The 23,496-nt window shown below is 54.1% G+C and overlaps 1 protein-coding gene across 2 annotated transcripts in view; it reads right to left on the bottom strand.

The window, feature by feature from the left end:
• The window catches only part of calb2a (calbindin 2a), a 103,967-nt gene extending 80,878 nt beyond the window's left edge, over window positions 1-23,089 (bottom strand). For both annotated transcript variants that reach the window (XM_063067364.1, XM_063067365.1), the window contains exons 1-2: window positions 22,947-23,089; window positions 22,331-22,407 (exon numbers count right to left, since the gene is read on the bottom strand). In XM_063067364.1, the coding sequence (XP_062923434.1) occupies window positions 22,331-22,407; window positions 22,947-23,037 (168 nt within the window). In that variant the 5' untranslated portion in view covers window positions 23,038-23,089. The remainder of the gene's footprint in view (window positions 1-22,330; window positions 22,408-22,946) is intronic.
• Window positions 23,090-23,496: the final 407 nt, after the last annotated feature.

Below are 23,496 nucleotides of genomic sequence, written 5' to 3'. Positions count from 1 at the left end.
AGTTGTATCACCAGACGGAGAAACAGCAGTGTTCGAGCTCCTAGCTGGTGTGCTGCAAGGAGACACTCTGGCACCCTACATCTTTATAATCGTCCTTGATTACGCTCTGCATCAAGCTACCAAAGATCATGACAAGCTTGGTTTTACCATAAAACCAGGGTGAACCAAGAGGGTCAGACCAGTTACACTCACAGATCTCGATTTTGCAGATGATATAGTCCTGCTCTCTGACCAGATGGAGGAAGCACAGCAGCTACTGACGAAAGTAGAAATTGACTGCAATAAAGTTGGACTTCACCTAAACGCTAAAAAGACAGAGTACATGGCGTTTAACTGCGACGAAGGTACTCTCAAGACTGTAAAGAATGATACCATTAATAAAGTCTTTGACTATAAGTACCTCGGGTCAAGAATGATGAGTTCGGAGAAGGACATAAAGATACGGAAGGCTATGAACGACATGAAGGACATCTGGAAGTCGAACCTGACCAGAGGGCTTAAAAAGAGGATTTTCGTAGCAGTCATGGAGTCCATTCTCATGTACGGATGCGAGACGTGGACACTTATCAAGACGTTGTGGAAGTCTCTAGATGGTTGCTATACACGAACGCTCTGGATGGCTCTTGACGTGAGTTGGCAACAGCACATGACGAACATCGAGCTCTGTAACAGACTACCGATGCTCACCACTAAAATCGAGACGAGAAGACTGCAACTAGCAGGATACTGTCTACGCCACCCCGAGCTACCTGCCAGCCTAGTCATCATATGGGAGCCCAAGCATGCGAGGATGGACCCTGGGTGCCCTCCCAAGACTATGGTCAACACGCTCCTAGAAGACAGCGGCGTGGCTAATGTAGATGAACTGAACACACTGATGAGGGAGAAGGAGAAGTGGAGAGTCCGTCATCGTGCCCGACGCCCGCCCCCTAGGCCTGAGTCGACGTAGTGGTCTTACGGTCTTAAAACAAAGAAACCCAATAGAACCCATTAAAAAAAGACCATCAGATACACAAAGTGCAGAAGAATAAAACTAAACAAACAATGAAAGTAAGCAAGTAACATTCAGAACTAAAGTTCACAAAAGTGAGACCACAGCCATGAAATGGGCCATCACTGCAGCATCATTACTTGTAGGGCACAGCCTCAGTTCAGTGCAGAGGTAAGTGAACCTGTGAAGAAGCATGCTTGACATTTGTCTCTGGCCCCGACAACCTGACCTTTTCAATGAGGCCCAGTACCTAGTTTGGCAAACCTCAGGGCTCGACACTGGCCTGCCTCCTGTCTCCAGCCCCGACAACCTGACCTTTTCAGTGAGGCCCAGTACCTAGATTGGCAAAACTCAGGGCCTGACACTGGCCTGCCTCCTGTATCCAGCCCCGACATCCTGAGCTTTTCAACGTGGCCCGGTACCTAGTTTGGCAAACCTCAGGGCTCGACACTGGCCTGCCTCCTGTCTCCAGCCCCGACAACCTGACCTTTTCAGTGAGGCCCAGTACCTAGATTGGCAAAACTCAGGGCCTGACACTGGCCTGCCTCCTGTATCCAGCCCCGACATCCTGAGCTTTTCAACGTGGCCCGGTACCTAGTTTGGCAAACCTCAGGGCTCGACACTGGCCTGCCTCCTGTCTCCAGCCCCGACAACCTGACCTTTTCAGTGAGGCCCAGTACCTAGATTGGCAAAACTCAGGGCCTGACACTGGCCTGCCTCCTGTATCCAGCCCCGACATCCTGAGCTTTTCAACGTGGCCCGGTACCTAGTTTGGCAAACCTCAGATCGTTTCTTGCTCTTGTTCCTGGACGTGGGCCTTGCTGCCTCACCTCTGTTCTGTTGTATTGAGACACCTCCAAGTCCACTCCAGCAATGGCCAAAGATCGGCTCATTCCCTGCTCTCGGGCCTGGGCCTCACTGCCTCAACTTGGCCCACACCCACCACACTGCCCCCTTGAGACTTCACACCAGAAAAATGCCAGGTCGTACATTCAGTTCAAAAGCTCAGCTCTGAAATGGAAGGTACAGGCTATTGATTGCAGTTATCGTATCCCAGAAATATTTTTTAATACAGTAATTTATAATTTGGTTTGCTTCCAGTAAGCCTTTGCTGCGCTTCGCCAGCACCATTCTAAACTGGAAAGTTTGTGTCCTTGTGCACAAGGCAACGAAGCCACCGTGCAGGGACAGGGAGTGCTGCTGATGAGGAAGGCAAATGGCATTGATATGGGACGTTTGATCACAGGAACAAACTGAGCAATTGGGTTATTATCGTCATCTGTACCGAGGTACAGTGAAAACCTTTGCATGGCCTCCACACAGACCCTCAGTGGATGGAGGTCGTATAAGGTAGGACAGAATGCAGAAACAGTGTCACCTTTAAAGGTGCACAGCCTTAATGAGGCAAACCGTCAGATCAAACTTCCATCTTGCCATACCAGGTGACTGTTCAATAGTTTTATAACAGGGAGATAGAAGCTGGCCTTGAACCTGGTGGGACGTGCTTTCAGGCCTGATGGGAGAGGGGAAGAAGAGAGAATGTGTGGGGTGGCTGGGGTTTTGATTACACTGGCTGTATTACCGAGGCCGCAAGAAGTGTAGACAAGTTCATGGAGGGGAGGCTGGTTTTCAGGAAGTGTGATCTGTGTCCATAACTCCCTGCAGTTTCTCGTGGTCATGTGCAGAGCAGATGTCGTTGTGAATCCTGAGAGGATGCATGCTCTGGTACATCGATACACACTGGCGTGAATCGACAGAGACGTGACAAATTTCTTCAGCTTCCCGAGGAAGCAGAGGCACTGGTGACTTTCTAGGCTGTGGCATCTATTTGGCTAGAAAATCTAGAAAATGGACAGTATGTCAGTTTTATCAGAGTTATGCAGTGTCTTGGTACAGCTGCACTGGGAGCACCGTGTACAGCCGTGGAGAGGAAGCTCTCCCAGGTGAGGAGTCTACAGCCGGAAGAACAGTTTAAGATTAAGGGTAATTAGTTTTGGACAACACAAGGCGAAATTCCTTCACTCACCACAAGACAGCTGTGGAGATTTAAATGGCTTCCTTCAATGCAGAGTTCAACAGTGTTATGAACATCAAGATAATTGAGAGATATGTGGATGGTGCAGGGAAATGGAACCGAGGTAGATCAGCCAAGACCCTGACAATAGTGGGGTAGGCTTGAGGAACTGAATGGCCTTCTCTTAACCAAATGTTACCATAAATGGATTAAAAATTGTATCCTTATACCTGTCATAGAGGGCTACCACAGAAACAGGCCCTCGGCCTACCTAGTCCAAGATGACCTGACCCTCGATCTCGTCTCATTAACCCACACTCGGGCCGTAGTCCTCTATACCCTTCCATCCATGCAACTACCCCAACCTCTCTTTAATGTTCTAATTGGATCCACTTTCACTGGCAGATTGTTGCACACTCACACCGCCCTCTATGCGAAGAAACTTCCCCTCGGATTTCTCCTGAGTGCTTCACCTTTCACCCTGAACACACACGACCTCCTGTTCACCAGGGGAGAAAAGCCTGCATGTATTCTGCCTCTCCACACCACTCATAATTTAGTATTGTGACGAAAAACCAAGCTATCAGAAGATTGATGCTGATGAGAGAGATAAGAGAGACAAATGGAGAAGTGTTCAAAATGTTAATGAGAGAGGAGAGAGATTAACGAAAAGAGACACAGTTCCGAGTATTGACAGACCGGTTGCTTTGAACCTGAACTGTTTGAAGTTTGATGGACAGGCGATACCCCAGCAGAGGGATAAAAGGAACAGGTTCGCTAAGACACGACAGACACCATGAGATAACAAGACCCTGGAAGTGCAGTGTGCCCCCACAAGTTGGTGGAAGTTTGGAGGTCTGGTCGCGGGAACCGACCATAGACGCACAAGGTGAAAAGGTACGATCGGCGGGAACCTGGTGTGTGTGTCCGCCCTTGCCTGGGTGCCGGGTTCACCGCAGAAGAACGATCGTATCCGGAATGGAGGGGTCACAGTCGGTGACCTCAGAAGACATTAAAAGGGTTCGCCTGAAAGCTAACTGCGAAGAACAAAGGTCTGTCTGAATCAGATTTGCATATTACCTCTCTCTCTCCAACGGCACAACAGCGATTACTGCGAACTGTACTAAGCTGAACTGAACTCTGCGTCACTTGAGACTGATCATTTTACCCCTAGACTGCGATAAAGCTTGATTGATCCCTTTTATCCTAGTTCTGTGTACATGTGTGTTTTATCATTGCTAACCTGTTGCATTTATATCCTTACGATTAGAGTACTGTGTTACTTAATTCTTTAATAAAACTTCCTTAGTTCCAGTAATCCAGACTCCAACTAAGTGGTCCATTTCTACTGGTTTGGCAACCCAGTTACGGGGTACGTAACAGTATACAGTACCTATATAAGATCTCCTGTCATTCTTCTATGCTCCAAGGTACATGTTCAGCACAGCTTTGTGGGCCGAAGGGCCTGTATTGTGCTGTAGGTTTTCTATGTTGTATGTATGAAGTCCTAAACTACTCAATCTTTCCTTGTGTCTCAGGACCTCAAGTCCTGGCAACATCCTTGTACACCAAGGTTCCCCCTCTGTTCCTCAGTACTTCCTAGATCTAACTTATTAACCATATTCTATTCTTGCTAAAGTACATCACCTCACACTTTCATTTGGCACTGCTCTGCCCTGCCCCATCTTACAGACCAATCAACAGCACTCCAGAACCAAGCCCACCCTCCTCACTATTAACACCATTGCCTCCTGTCACTTACTAATTGTTCCTCCTCCAGTCAAAATATCTTATTCAAATTCAAACCATATACATGCCACCATATACAACCAAGATTAATTTTCTCACAGGCATTCACAGGAAAGTGAAGAAATACAATAGAATTTATGAAAAGCTATAAATAACAAAGACTGACACCTGAGTGCAAAAGAAAACTAATCCAGCCTACTAAAACAAGGTAAATAATTAACACTGAGACCATGAGTTGTGGTGTCACTGAAATGGAGTCTGTAGGTTGTGAAGTTAGCTCAACAGTGAGGGGAGTGAGTTAACCACACCGGTTCAGGAGACGGTAGATTGTTGGGTAATGACTGTTCCTGAGCCCGATGGGTGGAAACTGAGGCTCCTGTCCTGTACCCTCTGCCCAATGGCGGCAGTGAGGGGAGAACGTGGCGTGGATGGTGCGGGTCTTTGAAGGTGGCTGCTGTTCTCTTGTGACAGCATTCCTTGTAAATGTGCTGAGTGCTGGGGAGGGCTTTGTCTGCGATGGATTGGACCGTATCACCACTTTCTGTAGGCTTTTCCGTCCCTGGGCCTTGGTATTTCCATACCAGGCTGTGATGAAACAAGTCAGGTTACGCTCCATTGTGCAAGTCCACCCATGCAAATTCACATCCAAGTCAGCAAAGAATGTGACAAACAGTAAAAGTCCCTGCAGCCGTCCCTGTGGTTTGACACAGGTCACAAACACAAGCCTCCAACTTCTGCCGCCTATTGCCACTGACCTCTGGATCCAATTGGTCAACTTGGCTTCAATCTCACAGACTTGAATGTTGTACAGCACTCTCCCACGTGAAACCTTACTGGAGCCCCTGGCACGGCTTCATTAATACACATTGTTACCTCTTTGAAAAATGTATTGAAACTTGGCCTGAACAAAGCCCTGTTGACTGAACTCCAGATCTCCAAATCTCCCTCATTGTGGCCCTTGCAACTTAGTCTTTCTGTGGTGTATTTCTCTGTAACGACAATGCAACTGTATATCCCGCACTCTTTTAGTTCCTTTGCACTAACTCAATGTCAGAAATACTCGAGAAGATCTCCTGAAGGCACTTCAAAAATTCCACCCACTCTGCACCCTTCAAACAAACACAATCCCAGTTAATATTGCGGGTGGGGCTGAATTGTATTACCAGTAACCTATTACACTTACATCACCTTCTCCATATCTTTCTTATGCTGACTACAAGGTGCTCTGCTTTATAATCCCAGCTACATTCTCAACTTCTACCCAATGGATCTTACTTTATAGTCATAGTCATACTTTATTGATCCCTGGGGAAATTGGTTTTCGTTACAGTTGCACCATAAGTAATAAATAGTAATAGAACCATAAATAGTTAAATAGTAATAAGTAAATTATGCCAGGAAATAAGTCCAGGACCAGCCTATTGGCTCAGGATGTCTGACCCTCCAAGGGAGGAGTTGTAAAGTTTGATGGCCATGGGCAGGAATGACTTCCTATGACGCTCAGTGCTGCATCTCGGTGGAATGAGTCTCTGGCTGAATGTACTCCTGTGCCCACCCAGTACATTATGTAGTGGATGGGAAACGTTGACCAAGATGGCATGCAAATTAGACAGCAGCCTCTTTTCAGACACCACCGTCAGAGAGTCTAGTTCCATCCCCACAACATCACTGGCCTTACCAATGAGTTTGTTGATTCTGTTGGTGTCTGCTACCCTCAGCCTGCTGCCCCAGCACACAACAGCAAACATGATCGCACTGGCCACCACAGACTCGTAGAACATCCTCAGCATCGTCCGGCAGATGTTAAAGGACCTCAGTCTCCTCAGGAAATAGAGACGGCTTATGACCAGCCTGTCATTTGGACGTCTCTGTTAACATCTACATAGACTGCCTGAGGAGCACTGCTCCCAATGTCACCCCCTCAAAACATGTTAGCATCTTCGATGGTTAGAGATGACCCTCCCTTACCAGACTAGCCATTCTTGATTGCTCTGTGTCCTACTAAATGAAGGTTCACTTTCCTTTAGAAAAGATTCCGATAAACTCTCCACAGCCAAAGCTGAACAAACTGTCCTGTAGCCTCTTGGTTTACCCATCCCTTTTTAGACAAAAGTGCACCAAAGTCTGTGCAACCTGCTCCCTTGTTAATTCTAACAGCCTGGGGAAGACTTTATCAGGGACTATGATTTATCCACTTTTTAATATGATAAGCCCCTCAATAATTCTTCCTTTACTACATTTGAACCATTCAATATTCACACAGTATCAGCACTATGATCCTCTTTTGTGAAGGTGGAAGTCCCAGTGAGCTTATTTATGACCCCCTCACCCCACCCCTCCAGGTTTCCTTTTGAAGACAAATTGCCCCACTTGCATTAATTACCACAGGACCCTAAGATACAAGACAGAATTAGGCCTATCGAGTCCACTCCTCTGAACCTTTTTCTCCTGCCTTCTCCTCGTAACCTTTCATGCCCTGAGTTATCATGAATCTATCAACCTTCGCCTTATGTACACCTGAAGACTTGGCCTTTACAGTTGCCTGTGGCAACGAACTGCACAGAGTCACCACCCTCTCACTAAAGTCCCTGCTCATGTCCGTTCTAAATGGATGTCCCTCTAATCTGAGGTTGTGCCCTCTGATCCTAGATTCCCCTAATGTAGGAAACATCCTCTCTATGTCCACTGTAACTAGAGCTTTCAACATTTGATACACTTCAATGAGATCCTCCCCGCTCATTCTTCCAAATTCCAGTGAGTACCGGCCCAGAGCCATCAAATGCTCTTCATACAATAAGCCTTTCATTCCCAGAATTATTTTTGTGAACCTCATGCTCTTTTTCTATTTCCCCAACAACCTTTGAATCTCTTGAATTTATTTCCCTGTAGTTCTCTTTGCTTTTCTTAATTTTATTCTGGTGCTTTCCCTATGCATCCAGGGTTTCTGCTTGTTAACTCTTTGTCTCGTGTCAACATCTTGAGCCAGAACCCTCCGGAGGCACAGGAGGGTGCAGAAGCTGGAACTAGGAGCATCACACAAAAAGCTGGAGGAACTCAGCAGGCCAGGCAGCACCTGTGGAGTGAAATGGACGGTAGATGTTTCGGGGTGGACCCTCAGCTGAAGAATAGACAGGAGACAGCCAGTAGAAAGAGGTGGCAGAATTGGGCTTTTCTATTGTCAAGTTGAGGCTAAATGCAGACTAGAGAAACTGCACCTCCTATTCCGGCTGGGTAGTTTACAACCTGGTGAATAAACACTACACTATACACTGCCTGGTAACTGCTCCCTTCATCCCTTCTCTTTCCCCTCCTGATCTATCTAGTCGTCGTCTCTTTCTCCAGCTGGACATCAGCCACACACTCCTCCCACTGGTTCCTCTGGCAGCTCAGTCCATGCACCCACCATGTACAACATATCGAGTGGATAGCCAGAGACTCTTCCCCAGGGTGGGAATAGTTAATAAGTGGGCATAATTTTAAGTTGATGGGAGTAAAGTGTAGGGGAATGACAGAGGCAAGTCTTTTTATACTGCAAGTGGTTAGTGTGCAAAATGTCTTGCCGGGGGTGTTGGTAGAGTCAGATACATTGGGGACACGTTGGGTAGGCTCATGGACGATAGAAATATGGAGCGCGGTGTGGAGGGAAGGTTGATCTTACTGTAGATTAAAAGGTCAATACAACATCGTGGCCTTACTGTGCTGTAATGTTCTATGTTCGAACTTCCCCTAGATTTGACCCTCACCTACTCACAAGGGACAGTTAACCCACAGACCCGTATGTCTCTGGGTCGTGGAAGGAGAGCAGAGCACCTGGGAGGCCCATGTGGTCTCAGGGAGAAAACACTCATTAAATACGATTCAAGGGGCTCCTCACCTTTGGGAGACAGAGGTTGTCGGTACTGCTCCCAGGGAGGGTCAGTTAACCCACATCTCTGGTGGAGGGGTTGCTGGCTTGTCAGGGTCAGTGGTCTCACCATTGAGGTGGATGTGCAGTTTGTACAGGAGGATGGAGAGAAAGGATGAACGGCTGATGAATAATCAGTGGGGTATGTTAATCTTGCCCTGACCCTTTGCAAACTTCTGGGAGGACCCGGTTAGAAGAGGAGCTCATGACGAAGGCGTGTGAGCGACTCTGGTCACCGCTTCGTAGTTTATTGGCCATGATAGAGATTCACCATCTCCCTCGGCAAATGGGAGTCTTGACTCCATCATTGGGAGACCAGTCCGTGTGAATTGAAATTAACATCAGCTCGATGACAATCAACACAGGCAGGCCACAGCCACTGCTCTACCCTCTCTGCACCTATGACTGCACGGAGAGGGACAGCCCACATGCCATTCATGAATTTGCTGTTGACACGACTGCTGTTGGCAGAACCTCAGATGGTGATGCGGAGGCGAACGGGACAGAGATAGTTCAGCTGGTTGAGCGGTGTCACAACGACAACCTTGCACCAAGGAATGGATTAAGGAACGGCGAGGGAAGTGAGACACACACCAGTCCTAATTCAGGTGTCAGGGTGATCAGCTTCAACTCCCTGGGAGTCACTCTCTCAGCAGATCTACCCTGGGCTCAACACGTTGATGCAACACACACCAGCAGGAGCCTGAGGAGACAGGGCAACTTTCTACAGATGTACGGCGGACAGCGTTCTGACGTCTCATAGCCAGGGGTGCAAGCTCAATGCACAGGACTGTAACAGGTTGCAGACTGTTGTGGAACTGGACTGTTCCATCACAGACACGTCCCCCCCCAGTGTCACAGACACGTCCGTCCCCACCGTCACAGACACATCACTCCCCCCCAGTGTCACAGACACGTCACTCCCCACCGTCACAGACACATCACTCCCCCCCAGTGTCACAGACACGTCCCTCCCCACCGTCACAGACACATCACACCCCCCCAGTGTCACAGACACGTCCCTCCCCACCGTCACAGACACATCACTCCCCCCAGTGTCACAGACACGTCACTCCCCACCGTCACAGACACATCACTCCCCCCCAGTGTCACAGACACGTCCGTCCCCACCGTCACAGACACATCACTCCCCCCCAGTGTCACAGACACGTCACTCCCCACCGTCACAGACACATCACTCCCCCCCAGTGTCACAGACACGTCCGTCCCCACCGTCACAGACACGTCACTCCCCACCGTCACAGACACATCACTCCCCCCCAGTGTCACAGACACGTCACTCCCCACCGTCACAGACACATCACACCCCCCCAGTGTCACAGACACGTCCCTCCCCACCGTCACAGACACATCACTCCCCCCAGTGTCACAGACACGTCACTCCCCACCGTCACAGACACATCACTCCCCCCCAGTGTCACAGACACGTCCGTCCCCACCGTCACAGACACATCACTCCCCCCCAGTGTCACAGACACGTCACTCCCCACCGTCACAGACACATCACTCCCCCCCAGTGTCACAGACACGTCCGTCCCCACCGTCACAGACACATCACTCCCCCCAGTGTCACAGACACGTCACTCCCCACCGTCACAGACACATCACTCCCCCCCAGTGTCACAGACACGTCACTCCCCACCGTCACAGACACATCACACCCCCCAGTGTCACAGACACGTCCCTCCCCACCGTCACAGACACATCACTCCCCCCAGTGTCACAGACACGTCACTCCCCACCGTCACAGACACATCACTCCCCCCCAGTGTCACAGACATGTCACTCCCCACCGTCACAGACACATCACTCCCCCCCAGTGTCACAGACATGTCCCTCCCCACCGTCACAGACACGTCTGTCCCCACCGTCACAGAAACATCACTCCCCCCAGTGTCACAGACACGTCACTCCCCACCGTCACAGACACGTCACTCCCCCCCAGTGTCACAGACACGTCCGTCCCCACCGTCACAGACACGTCACACCCCACCATCAAAGACACGTCCGTCCCCACCGTCACAGACACGTCCCTCTCCCCCAGTGTCACAGACACGTCACTCCCCACCGTCACAGTCACATCACTCCCCCCCAGTGTCACAGACACGTCCCTCCCCACCGTCACAGACACGTCTGTCTCCACCGTCACAGACACATCACTCCCCCCAGTGTCACAGACACGTCACTCCCCACCGTCACAGACACATCACTCCCACCCAGTGTCACAGACACGTCCGTCCCCACCGTCACAGACACGTCACTCCCCACCATCACAGACACGTCCGTCCCCACCGTCACAGACACATCACTCCCCCCCAGTGTCACAGACACGTCACTCCCCCCCAGTGTCACAGACACGTCCGTCCCCACCGTCACAGACACATCACTCCCCCCCACCGTCACAGACACATCACTCCCCCCCAGTGTCACAGACACGTCACTCCCCACCGTCACAGACACGTCACTCCCCCCCAGTGTCACAGACACGTCCGTCCCCACCGTCACAGACACGTCACACCCCACCATCAAAGACACGTCCGTCCCCACCGTCACAGACACGTCCCTCTCCCCCAGTGTCACAGACACGTCACTCCCCACCGTCACAGTCACATCACTCCCCCCCAGTGTCACAGACACGTCCCTCCCCACCGTCACAGACACGTCTGTCTCCACCGTCACAGACACGTCACTCCCCACCGTCACAGACACATCACTCCCCCCCAGTGTCACAGACACGTCCGTCCCCACCGTCACAGACACGTCACTCCCCACCATCACAGACACGTCCGTCCCCACCGTCACAGACACATCACTCCCCCCCAGTGTCACAGACACGTCACTCCCCCCCAGTGTCACAGACACGTCCGTCCCCACCGTCACAGACACATCACTCCCCCCCACCGTCACAGACACATCACTCCCCCCCAGTGTCACAGACACGTCACTCCCCAGTGTCACAGGCACATCTCCCCACCGTCACAGACACGTCACTCCCCATCGTCACAGACACATCTCCCCACCGTCACAGACACGTCCCTCCCCCCCAGTGTCACAGACACGTCCGTCCCCACCGTCACAGACACATCACTCCCCCCCAGTGTCACAGACACGTCACTCCCCACCGTCACAGACACATCACTCCCCCCCAGTGTCACAGACACGTCCCTCCCCACCGTCACAGACACATCACTCCCCCCAGTGTCACAGACACGTCACTCCCCACCATCACAGACACGTCCGTCCCCACCGTCACAGACACGTCCCTCCCCCCCAGTGTCACAGACACGTCACTCCCCACCGTCACAGACACATCACTCCCCCCCAGTGTCACAGACACGTCCATCCCCACCGTCACAGACACGTCACACCCCACCATCAAAGACACGTCCGTCCCCACTGTCACAGACACGTCCCTCCCCCCCAGTGTCACAGACACGTCACTCCCCACCGTCACAGACACGTCTGTCCCCACCGTCACAGACACATCACTCCCCCCAGTGTCACAGACACGTCACTCCCCACCGTCACAGACACATCACTCCCCCCCAGTGTCACAGACACGTCCGTCCCCACCGTCACAGACACGTCACTCCCCACCATCACAGACACGTCCGTCCCCACCGTCACAGACACATCACTCCCCCCCAGTGTCACAGACACGTCACTCCCCCCCAGTGTCACAGACACGTCCGTCCCCACCGTCACAGACACATCACTCCCCCCCAGTGTCACAGACACGTCACTCCCCACCGTCACAGACACATCACTCCCCCCCAGTGTCACAGACACGTCCGTCCCCACCGTCACAGACACGTCACTCCCCACCATCACAGACACGTCCGTCCCCACCGTCACAGACACATCACTCCCCCCCAGTGTCACAGACACGTCACTCCCCAGTGTCACAGGCACATCTCCCCACCGTCACAGACACGTCACTCCACATCGTCACAGACACATCTCCCCACCGTCACAGACACGTCCCTCCCCCAGTGTCACAGACACGTCCGTCCCCACCGTCACAGACACATCACTCCCCCCCAGTGTCACAGACACGTCCCTCCCCACCGTCACAGACACGTCTGTCCCCACCGTCACAGACACATCACTCCCCCCAGTGTCACAGACACGTCACTCCCCACCATCACAGACACGTCCGTCCCCACCGTCACAGACACGTCCCTCCCCCCCAGTGTCACAGACACGTCACTCCCCACCGTCAGACACATCACTCCCCCCCAGTGTCACAGACACGTCCCTCCCCACCGTCACAGACACGTCTGTCCCCACTGTCACAGACACATCACTCCCCCCAGTGTCACAGACACGTCCCTCCCCACCGTCACAGACACGTCTGTCCCCACTGTCACAGACACATCACTCCCCCCAGTGTCACAGACACGTCCCTCCCCACCGTCACAGACACATCACTCCCCCCCAGTGTCACAGACACTTCATGCCCCACCGTCACAGACACATCACTCCCCCCCAGTGTCACAGACACGTCCCTCCCCACCGTCACAGACACGTCTGTCCCCACCGTCACAGAAACATCACTCCCCCCCAGTGTCACAGACACGTCCCTCCCCCCCAGTGTCACAGACACGTCCCTCCCCACCGTCACAGACACGTCTGTCCCCACCGTCACAGACACATCACTCCCCCCAGTGTCACAGACACGTCACTCCCCACCGTCACAGACACATCACTCCCCCCCAGTGTCACAGACACGTCCGTCCCCACCGTCACAGACACGTCACTCCCCACCATCACAGACACGTCCGTCCCCACCGTCACAGACACATCACTCCCCCCCAGTGTCACAGACACGTCACTCCCCACCGTCACAGACACATCACTCCCCCCCAGTGTCACAGACACGTCCGTCCCCACCGTCACAGACACATCACTCCCCCCCACCGTCACAGACACATCACTCCCCCCCAGTGTCACAGACACGTCACTCCCCAGTGTCACAGGCACATCTCCCCACCGTCACAGACACGTCACTCCCCATCGTCACAGACACATCTCCCCACCGTCACCGACACGTCCCTCCCCCCCAGTGTCACAGACACGTCCGTCCCCACCGTCACAGACACATCACTCCCCCCCAGTGTCACAGTCACGTCCGTCCCCACCGTCACAGACACATCACTTCCCCCCAGTGTCACAGACTCGTCACTCCCCACCATCACAGACAGATCTCCCCACCGTCACAGACACGTCCCTCCCCCCCAGTGTCACAGACACGTCACTCCCCACCGTCACAGACACGTCACTCCCCAGTGTCACAGACACGTCACCCCCACCCCAGTGTCACAGACATGTCCGTCCCCGCCATCACAGACATGTCACTCCCCACCATCGCAGACACGTCACTCCCTGGTGTCACAGACACGTCACTCCCCAGTGTCACAGATACGTCTCCCCCCCCCCAGTGTCACAGACATGTCCGTCCCTACCGTCACAGACATGTCACTCCCCACCATCACAGACACGTCACTCCCCAGTGTCACAGACGCGTCACTCCCCATCGTCACAGGCACGTCACTCCCCAGTGTCACAAACACGTCACTCCCCATCGTCACAGGCACATCTCCCCCCCGTCACAGACACGTCCCTCCCCCTCAGTGTCACAGACATGTCCCCCCCCACCGTCACAGACACATCACTCCCCAGTTCACAGACACGCCCCTCCCCACCGTCACAGACATGTCACCCCCCACAGTCACAGACACGTCCGTCCCCACCGTCACAGACATGTCACTCCCCACCGTCACAGACACGTCACTCCCCATCGTCACAGGCACATCTCCCCACCGTCACAGACACATCCCTCCCCCCCAGTGTCACAGACACGTCACTCCCCACCGTCACAGACACATCTCCCCACCGTCACAGACACGTCCCTCCCCCTCAGTGTCACAGACACGTCCCCCCCCACCGTCACAGACACGTCACTCCCCACCATCACAGACACGTCCGTCCCCACCGTCACAGACACATCACTCCCCCCAAGTGTCACAGACACATCACTCCCCCCAGTGTCACAGACACGTCACTCCCCACCGTCACAGACACATCACTCCCCCCCAGTGTCACAGACACGTCCGTCCCCACCGTCACAGACACGTCACTCCCCACCATCACAGACACGTCCGTCCCCACCGTCACAGACACATCACTCCCCCCAAGTGTCACAGACACATCACTCCCCACCAGTGTCACAGACACGTCACTCCCCAGTGTCACAGGCACATCTCCCCACCATCACAGACACGTCACTCCCCACCGTCACAGACACATCACTCCCCCCCAGTGTCACAGACACGTCCCTCCCCACCGTCACAGACACGTCTGTCCCCATCGTCACAGACACATCACTCCCCCAGTGTCACAGACACGTCACTCCCCACCGTGACAGACACATCACTCCCCCCCAGTGTCACAGACACGTCCGTCCCCACCGTCACAGACACGTCACTCCCCACCATCACAGACACGTCCGTCCCCACCGTCACAGACACGTCCCTCCCCCCCAGTGTCACAGACACGTCATTCCCCACCGTCACAGACACATCACTCCCCACCAGTGTCACAGACACGTCCCTCCCCACCGTCACAGACACGTCTGTCCCCACCGTCACAGACACATCACTCCCCCCAGTGTCACAGACACGTCACTCCCCACCGTCACAGACACATCACTCCCCCCCAGTGTCACAGACACGTCCGTCCCCACCGTCACAGACACGTCACTCCCCACCATCACAGACATGTCCGTCCCCACCGTCACAGACACATCATTCCCCCCCAGTGTCACAGACACGTCACTCCCCACCGTCACAGACACATCACTCCCCCCCAGTGTCACAGACACGTCCGTCCCCACCGTCACAGACACGTCACTCCCCACCATCACAGACACGTCCGTCCCCACCGTCACAGACACATCACTCCCCCCCACCGTCACAGACACATCACTCCCCCCCAGTGTCACAGACACGTCACTCCCCAGTGTCACAGGCACATCTCCCCACCGTCACAGACACGTCACTCCCCATCGTCACAGACACATCTCCCCACCGTCACAGACACGTCCCTCCCCCCCAGTGTCACAGACACGTCCGTCCCCACCGTCACAGACACATCACTCCCCCCCAGTGTCACAGACACGTCACTCCCCACCGTCACAGACACATCACTCCCCCCTAGTGTCACAGACACGTCCCTCCCCACCGTCACAGACACGTCTGTCCCCACCGTCACAGACACATCACTCCCCCCAGTGTCACAGACACGTCACTCCCCACCGTCACAGACACATCACTCCCCCCCAGTGTCACAGACACGTCCGTCCCCACCGTCACAGACACGTCACTCCCCACCATCACAGACACGTCCGTCCCCACCGTTACAGAAACGTCCCTCCCCCCCCAGTGCCACAGACACATCACTCCCCACCGTCACAGACACATCACTACCCCCCAGTGTCACAGACACGTCCGTCCCCACCGTCACAGACAGGTCACTCCCCACCATCACAGACACGTCCGTCCCCACCGTCACAGACACATCACTCCCCCCCACCGTCACAGACACATCACTCCCCCCCAGTGTCACAGACACGTCACTCCCCAGTGTCACAGGCACATCTCCCCACCGTCACAGACACGTCACTCCCCATCGTCACAGACACATCTCCCCACCGTCACAGACACGTCCCTCCCCCCCAGTGTCACAGACACGTCACTCCCCACCGTCACAGACACATCACTCCCCCCCAGTGTCACAGACACGTCCGTCCCCACCGTCACAGACACATCACTCCCCCCCAGTGTCACAGTCACGTCCGTCCCCACCGTCACAGACACATCACTTCCCCCCAGTGTCACAGACACGTCCGTCCCCACCGTCACAGACACGTCACTCCCCACCATCACAGACAGATCTCCCCACCGTCACAGACACGTCCCTCCCCCCCAGTGTCACAGACACGTCACTCCCCACCGTCACAGACATGTCACTCCCCAGTGTCACAGACACGTCCCCCCCCCCAGTGTCACAGACATGTCCGTCCCAGCCATCACAGACATGTCACTCCCCACCATCACAGACACGTCACTCCCTGGTGTCACAGACACGTCACTCCCCAGTGTCACAGATACGCCTCCCCCCCCCAGTGTCACAGACATGTCCGTCCCTACCGTCACAGACATGTCACTCCCCACCATCACAGACACGTCACTCCCCAGTGTCACAGACACGTCACTCCCCATCGTCACAGGCACATCTCCCCAGCGTCACAGACACATCCCTCCCCCCCAGTGTCACAGACACGTCACTCCCCACCGTCACAGACACATCTCCCCACCGTCACAGACACGTCCCTCCCCCTCAGTGTCACAGACACGTCCCCCCCACCGTCACAGACACATCACTCCCCCCCAGTGTCACAGACACGTCACTCCCCACCGTCACAGACACATCACTCCCCCCCAGTGTCACAGACACATCCCTCCCCACCGTCACAGACACGTCCGTCCCCACCGTCACAGACACATCACTCCCCCCAGTGTCACAGAAACGTCACTCCCCACCGTCACAGACACATCACTCCCCCCCAGTGTCACAGACACGTCCGTCCCCACCGTCACAGACACATCACTCCCCCCCAGTGTCACAGACACGTCACTCCCCAGTGTCACAGACAAGCTCCTCCCCACTGTCACAGACATGTCACCCCCCACCGTCACAGACACGTCCGTCCCCACCGTCACAGACATGTCACTCCCCACCATCACAGACACGTCCCTCCCCATCGTCACAGGCACATCTCCCCACCGTCACAGACACATCCCTCCCCCCCAGTGTCACAGACACGTCACTCCCCACCGTCACAGACACATCACCCCACCGTCACAGACACGTCCGTCCCCATCAGTGTCACAGACACGTTCCCCCCCCACCGTCACAGACACGTCACTCCCCAGTGTCACAGACACGCCCCTCCCCACCGTCACAGACATGTCACCCCCCACCGTCACAGACACGTCCGTCCACACCGTCACAGACATGTCACTCCCCACCATCACAGACACGTCACTCCCTGGTGTCACAGACACGTCACTCCCCACCGTCACGGACACATCTCCCCACCATCACAGACGCGTCACTCCCTGGTGTCACAGACACGTCACTCCCCAGTGTCACCGACATGTCTCTCCCCAGTATCAAGGACATCTTCAAGAGACAGTGGCTGAAGAAGGCGGTATCTACCTTTGTGGAATCTCACTCTCAGGGAATGGCCGCTTCTCGTTCCTACCATCAGAGAGGAGGTACAGGAGCCTGAAGACATTTTAGGAACAGCTTACCTTCTGCCATCAGATTTCTTCATGCTCCGTGAACCCGTGAGCATAATTTTTGTGATTTTGCTCGCTTTTTGCATTATTTATTTATTTAATTTTATATTTCTTCTTGTAACTCAGTTTTTGTGTATTACCCTGTCCTGCAGCCGCAGAACAACAAACTTCATGACAGATGTCAGTCATGATAAACCAGGTTCCCATTCAGATTCTCTTTAACTCTTGTTATATTGTAGCTGACAGTAAAGTTTTGTCTGCTCTGTAGTGCTGCCAGAAAACAACTTACTTAGAGATAATAAACCAGATTCAGATGAGGAGCATCACACATCGAAGTTGCTGGTGAACGCAGCAGGCCAGGCAGCATCTCTAGGAAGAGGCGCAGTCGACGTTTCAGGCCGAGACCCTTCGTCAGGAGATTTGGTGTGCTACTAAAGATGCTTGGGGATGAACAGAGAGGGGCGTGCTGACTGGTTGCATCACCGCCTGGGGTGGAGTTGCCACTGCACAGGGTTGTAGTCTCAGCCAGTTCCATTGTAGACACATCTCTCCTCACCGTCAGTCCCATCTACACAACGCACTGCCCCAAGAAGGCAACAGCTGTCATCCCATGCCCTCTTCTCACAGCTACGGTCAGTTAGGAGGTACAGAACCCTAACGTCCCACATCAGCACCATCAAGAGTATCCACTTCCCTTCAACCATTTGATTCTTGAACTAACTGGCAAAACCCTCATCACTGCCTCTGTATACATAGACATAGACATACTTCATTGATCCCGAGGGAAACTGGGTTTCGTTACAGTTGCACCAACCAAGAATAGAGTATAAATATAGCAATATAAAAGCATAAATAATTAAATAATAATATGTAAATTATGCCAGATGGAAATAAGTCCAGGACCAGCCTATTGGCTCAGGGTGTCTGACCCTCCAAGGAAGGAGTTGTAAAGTTTGATGGCCACAGGCAGGAATGACTTCCTATGACACTCTGTGCTGCATCTCGGTGGAATGAGTCTCTGGCTGAATGTACTCCTGTGCCCACCCAGTGCATTATGTAGTGGATGGGAGACATTGTCCAAGATGGCATGCAACTTGGACAGCATCCTCTTTTCAGACACCACCATCAGAGAGTCCAGTTCCATCCCCACAACATCACTGGTCTTACGAATGAGCTTGTTGACCCCATTATCAGACAGCCACTATGCTAATCTGCACTGAAGAGAGTTCAGCTAAATTGAACATTCAGCGTGGGCGGTAGGTGATGCAAGGAATTTGACAAAAGGCCAGAAGTAATGGCTTTGGTTTTCCAATTTACTGGAGTTTTGACTTAACCTTGGCTTTTTGACTTCATACCAGAGAGGCTGAGAGGGATACTGTAAACAGTGTGGATGAGCTGGGTATTATTGGCTACAGGTAGTGACATTACTAAGGTATGGGGGTGGGGGAAGTGGTGAGAGGATAGATGACGATTACTCTAGAGGGTCACCGTCTCCATTGGGACCAGAGGGACAAAGTCACAGTGGGGCAGCACATTAAGTCAGGGTGGGAGAAGAAATCACATGCCCTGACCCCACTTCCCTCGATTCCTTCAATACCTGCAGATCTGTGGACATCTGCCCTAAACGTGCTCAGGAACTGAGCCATCACAGAGTACAGATTTGACAGAGCCGCCTCCCCGCGGTGAAGATAGATCTCCTCTCAATGCCATTGATCCTGCTGAGTGACGTGGAGATATTATGCAGGAAAAATGACCCACATTAGCACCCCAGCAGGCTAAAAGACAAATAGGTTTTCAAATTAATTTCTGGCCTGCCACTTGCTGCTGACTGCAGTGCAGTGGACATCAGTCATTCTGTGCTTGTGATTGAAGGCTGTGAGCCTCGGTGACATTCTGCACTGTGCTTCCTCCAAGGTCAATGCAGCCCAGCCAGTCTGCCAGCTCACTACACACCTCTGCCAACTGTGCGGAGCCGAGCCGATGCAGAGGCAACCTGCAAACACTTACCCTCAGATAAATCAGCTCCCCGACTGTAAACCCACCAATGCACAGGGCATGGTGTGGCCACGGAATACTGGCAGAAACCCCCCCTCTACCCCACCACCGGGGCCTGATTCCATCCCCACATCTCAGTGATGAGGTGGAGATGGGGGGGGGGAACGGTCTCATGTTGAGTCACGCCCACGGATGGGGGGGGGGGACAACCCTGCTGGGAGCCTCACTCCCACCAGCGAGCAGAATCTGTCAGCTCACACCCCCCTCCGAGAGCACAACCCTTCTGGAAGATCAGAGCAACCTGTAATCAGCGAGGAAAAGAGAGGAGATGAATTGTGTGACCTCTCCCCACCCCAGAGAACAGACACGGGACAGGCCACTGGTGCCTGTAATCCCCTTGTGGGTTCTGTGAGCATTCCACCCAAGACTACACGAGACCCCCTCGGGGAGTCATAAGCACAGTCTGGCACCAAATTCTTCAGGTCCAAACCATCTCCTTAGATGCTGGTTCATGTCTGACCCGAGGCAGAGAACAATGAGGACTCTTTAACTGTCACTGGTACCTTGATCCACTACCTGAGAACACTGGGCACTTCATATCCACTAACACATCCCATGTTTCGAGATCTTTATCATTATCAGAGGCTTAGATAGGGTAGAACCTTTCCCCGGGGTAGAAAAGTCAAACACTAGAGGACATGCATTTAATGTGAGAGGAGGAAACGTCAGGGCGAAAGTCTGAAAGAGACTTACAAGCCATCGCAGAGAGGGAGGCAGAGAGAGGGAGAGAGACAGAGAGAGAGACAGAGAGAGGGAGAGAGACAGAGAGAGAGAGAGAGGCAGAGAGAGGGAGAGAGGGAGAGAGAGATGCCTGTATCCTGCTGTCCGCGGCTGCCTGTAACTGGCCCTCTTCATCACTGTCTCTCCACTCTCACTAATGCTCCGTCTGTAAACCTGCCCCGTCCCCACACTCCCCTGCTCTGAGGGGTGGTAAAGAGCAGAGGCCTTCCCTTGGGACCTATCCTCCTGTTCCCCATTCTCTGCACCTGGTGGGGCTCTGGGGTGAGGCAGCACAGCTGTTTCAGGGTGCACCTTTGGGTGGCGTTGGGCAAGGCAGTGAGGGAGACTGAGTTGGCTTTGGAGAGGGAAGTTGCTGACAGTCCAGCACCTCTCCTGGAATGGGGACCCTCTACAGGTGCCCACACACACAGACTTTGGGTGGATGGAACACAAAATGTTACATTCCCTTCCGCCTGTTTCCCCAGGAGGTTGGGGGATGATGTTCCTCCTGCATTTTACCTGTGCAGTGCCCTCAGTAATTCCTTTCAGGGTCATGGTGGAGGGGTTGGTCACACCTGGGGACAGTGAGGCTGGTGGTGAAATGGGGAGGGCCCCTGACCTTCTCCATAGGAGTAGGGACCCTCCCATTTAATTATGGCTCCACTCTCCCTCACTAATCCTCCCTGTGGGTTTGAATTCCCCTCCTCCATCCCCCCACTCCCGTCTGGTCTCCATCTCTCCCCACTCCCCTGTCTGGACTCCGTCTCTCCATCCCCCCCTCCCCTGTCTGATCTCTGTCTCTCCCCCTCCCCACTCCCGTCTGATCTCTGTCTCTCATCTCCCCTTCCCCTGTCTGATCTCTGTCTCCCATCTCCCCTTCCCCTGTCTGGTCTCTGTCTCCCCACCCCCCCCACTCCCCTGTCGGGTCTCTGTCTCTCCCCCTCCCCACTCCCCTGTCTGATCTCTCTGTCTCTCATCTCCCCTTCCCCTGTCGGGTCTCTGTCTCACATCTCCACACTCGAGCTCTCTTTACCTTTTTCCCTTCCCGCTCTCTGCCTGTCACCCTCTCGCCATCATCCCCCTACCTCCGATTCTTCCCCAGCCCCCCCCCCCGGAACAATGTCATTTGCCTCCATCCTATTTATTCCCCCCCCCCGGTGATTTTTCCATTCGATCCCGCTGATTTTCTTTTACATCCCGGGCTCACTCATGTTCCCTTCCCGTACTCCGCTCGCCTTCTCCTCACATGTCCTCGCCACCCGGTGGAGAGCGGCACAGCGCCCCCCCCATCACCCCGGGACAGTTCCCCTCCCCGCTCCGCTGCATCAATCCATCATCTTTGAAACAGCAGCTCCCCGTGCGAGATCCGCGGCCGTGGGAGAGCTGCCGGGCACAGCCGCCTCAGGACTTCGGCCCCCGGGGCACGGAGCGCGCCACATGCCGGGCCGGGGTACGGACAGTTCCAGTTACGGACTCCCCACGTCAGACCACTCCCCGGGTTACGGACTCACCACGCACGCCCCTTTCCTCACTCGCTGTAGCTCCCTGATGAAATTCTCCAGCTCCTTGCCTTCGATGTAACCGTTCCCTGCGCACACAACGGGAGAGACGCCGCCGTTACAACGAGTCCGAGACACGGAGACCGCGCGGGGCCGGGTCCCCTTCGCTCCCGGGCGGGCTGGGGGGTGGGGAACGTTGGGCAGGACGGCAGCGGGGAGAACGGCCGGAAATCAGGTACGGGTCGGCGGAGTGAGCAGACACTTCTCCCCTGTTCTAGCGCGGGGGCTTCTCCGGGGTCCCTATCCTCACCCTCATCTGCCTTACTTTTCATGAACTTATCTTTAATTAAACATTAGCAATTTGCCTATTTTGTCTAAAAAGTGCGCCTGTCTGCGAGCGACCCTTTCGCACAGGGCGAGAAGCCGGTGCCCGCCGCCCGGACACGGAGCGCAGCGGCGTGCGCCCGGGGACCGAGTTCACACGCTGCCCACTGCGCCAAACCCACTGATCGCAACCCCCGCGGCCGCTCTGAACGGTATCAAAAGTGAACAGACATCCCTTCTTTAGTGCATTATTACCTATTGCAAAATAATACATTTTGCCTTTAAAAGATTTAAAAAGTCTCACCGTCTGCATCGTAATGTTTCCAGACTTCCAGGAACTGGGAGGCGGTGAGCTCGGCCAGGTTGAGGTAAGGCGGCAGCTGCTCCTGAGCCATGCCGTCGCGCCCGGACCCCGCTTTGAACTAACTGCCTTCTACCTGCGTCCGCGCTCAGCCCTTTTATCCCCTCGCCTCGCTGCCGCAGTTCGGCGGCCGGACTGCAGGGGTCGCCGCGCCCTGGGACTTGTCGGGCCGTACTCTCTCGCCGTCGGCTCCCCGGTGTGAGATGCGCTGGAGAAAGGTACCCAGTACCCAGGTACTGCCCCGGGTCCTTCTGCCACGACCTCCTCTCCAAGACAGATCAGTAAACTAACCGGCTCCCTGGTCACTTGGCCAGCAAGTTTGTACAAGACTCTGAAAGAGATGGTGTGCTGATTAGGGATCTCGATCAGCCGAGTAAGCAGGCCGAAGAATGGTGATGGAGTTTAATTCGGGTAAGTGCGAGAAGTTGCTTTTCGGACCTTCCACGGTAAACGGTAGGCGGTATTGTCGAACAGGGAGACTGCGAATTCCGGC

Source organism: Mobula hypostoma, chromosome 14 (genome assembly GCF_963921235.1).
Source record: "Mobula hypostoma chromosome 14, sMobHyp1.1, whole genome shotgun sequence".
NCBI classification, from domain to species: domain Eukaryota; kingdom Metazoa; phylum Chordata; class Chondrichthyes; order Myliobatiformes; family Myliobatidae; genus Mobula; species Mobula hypostoma.
Note: the sequence above shows the minus strand (reverse complement) of the source record. Positions and strands in the feature narration are given on the sequence as shown.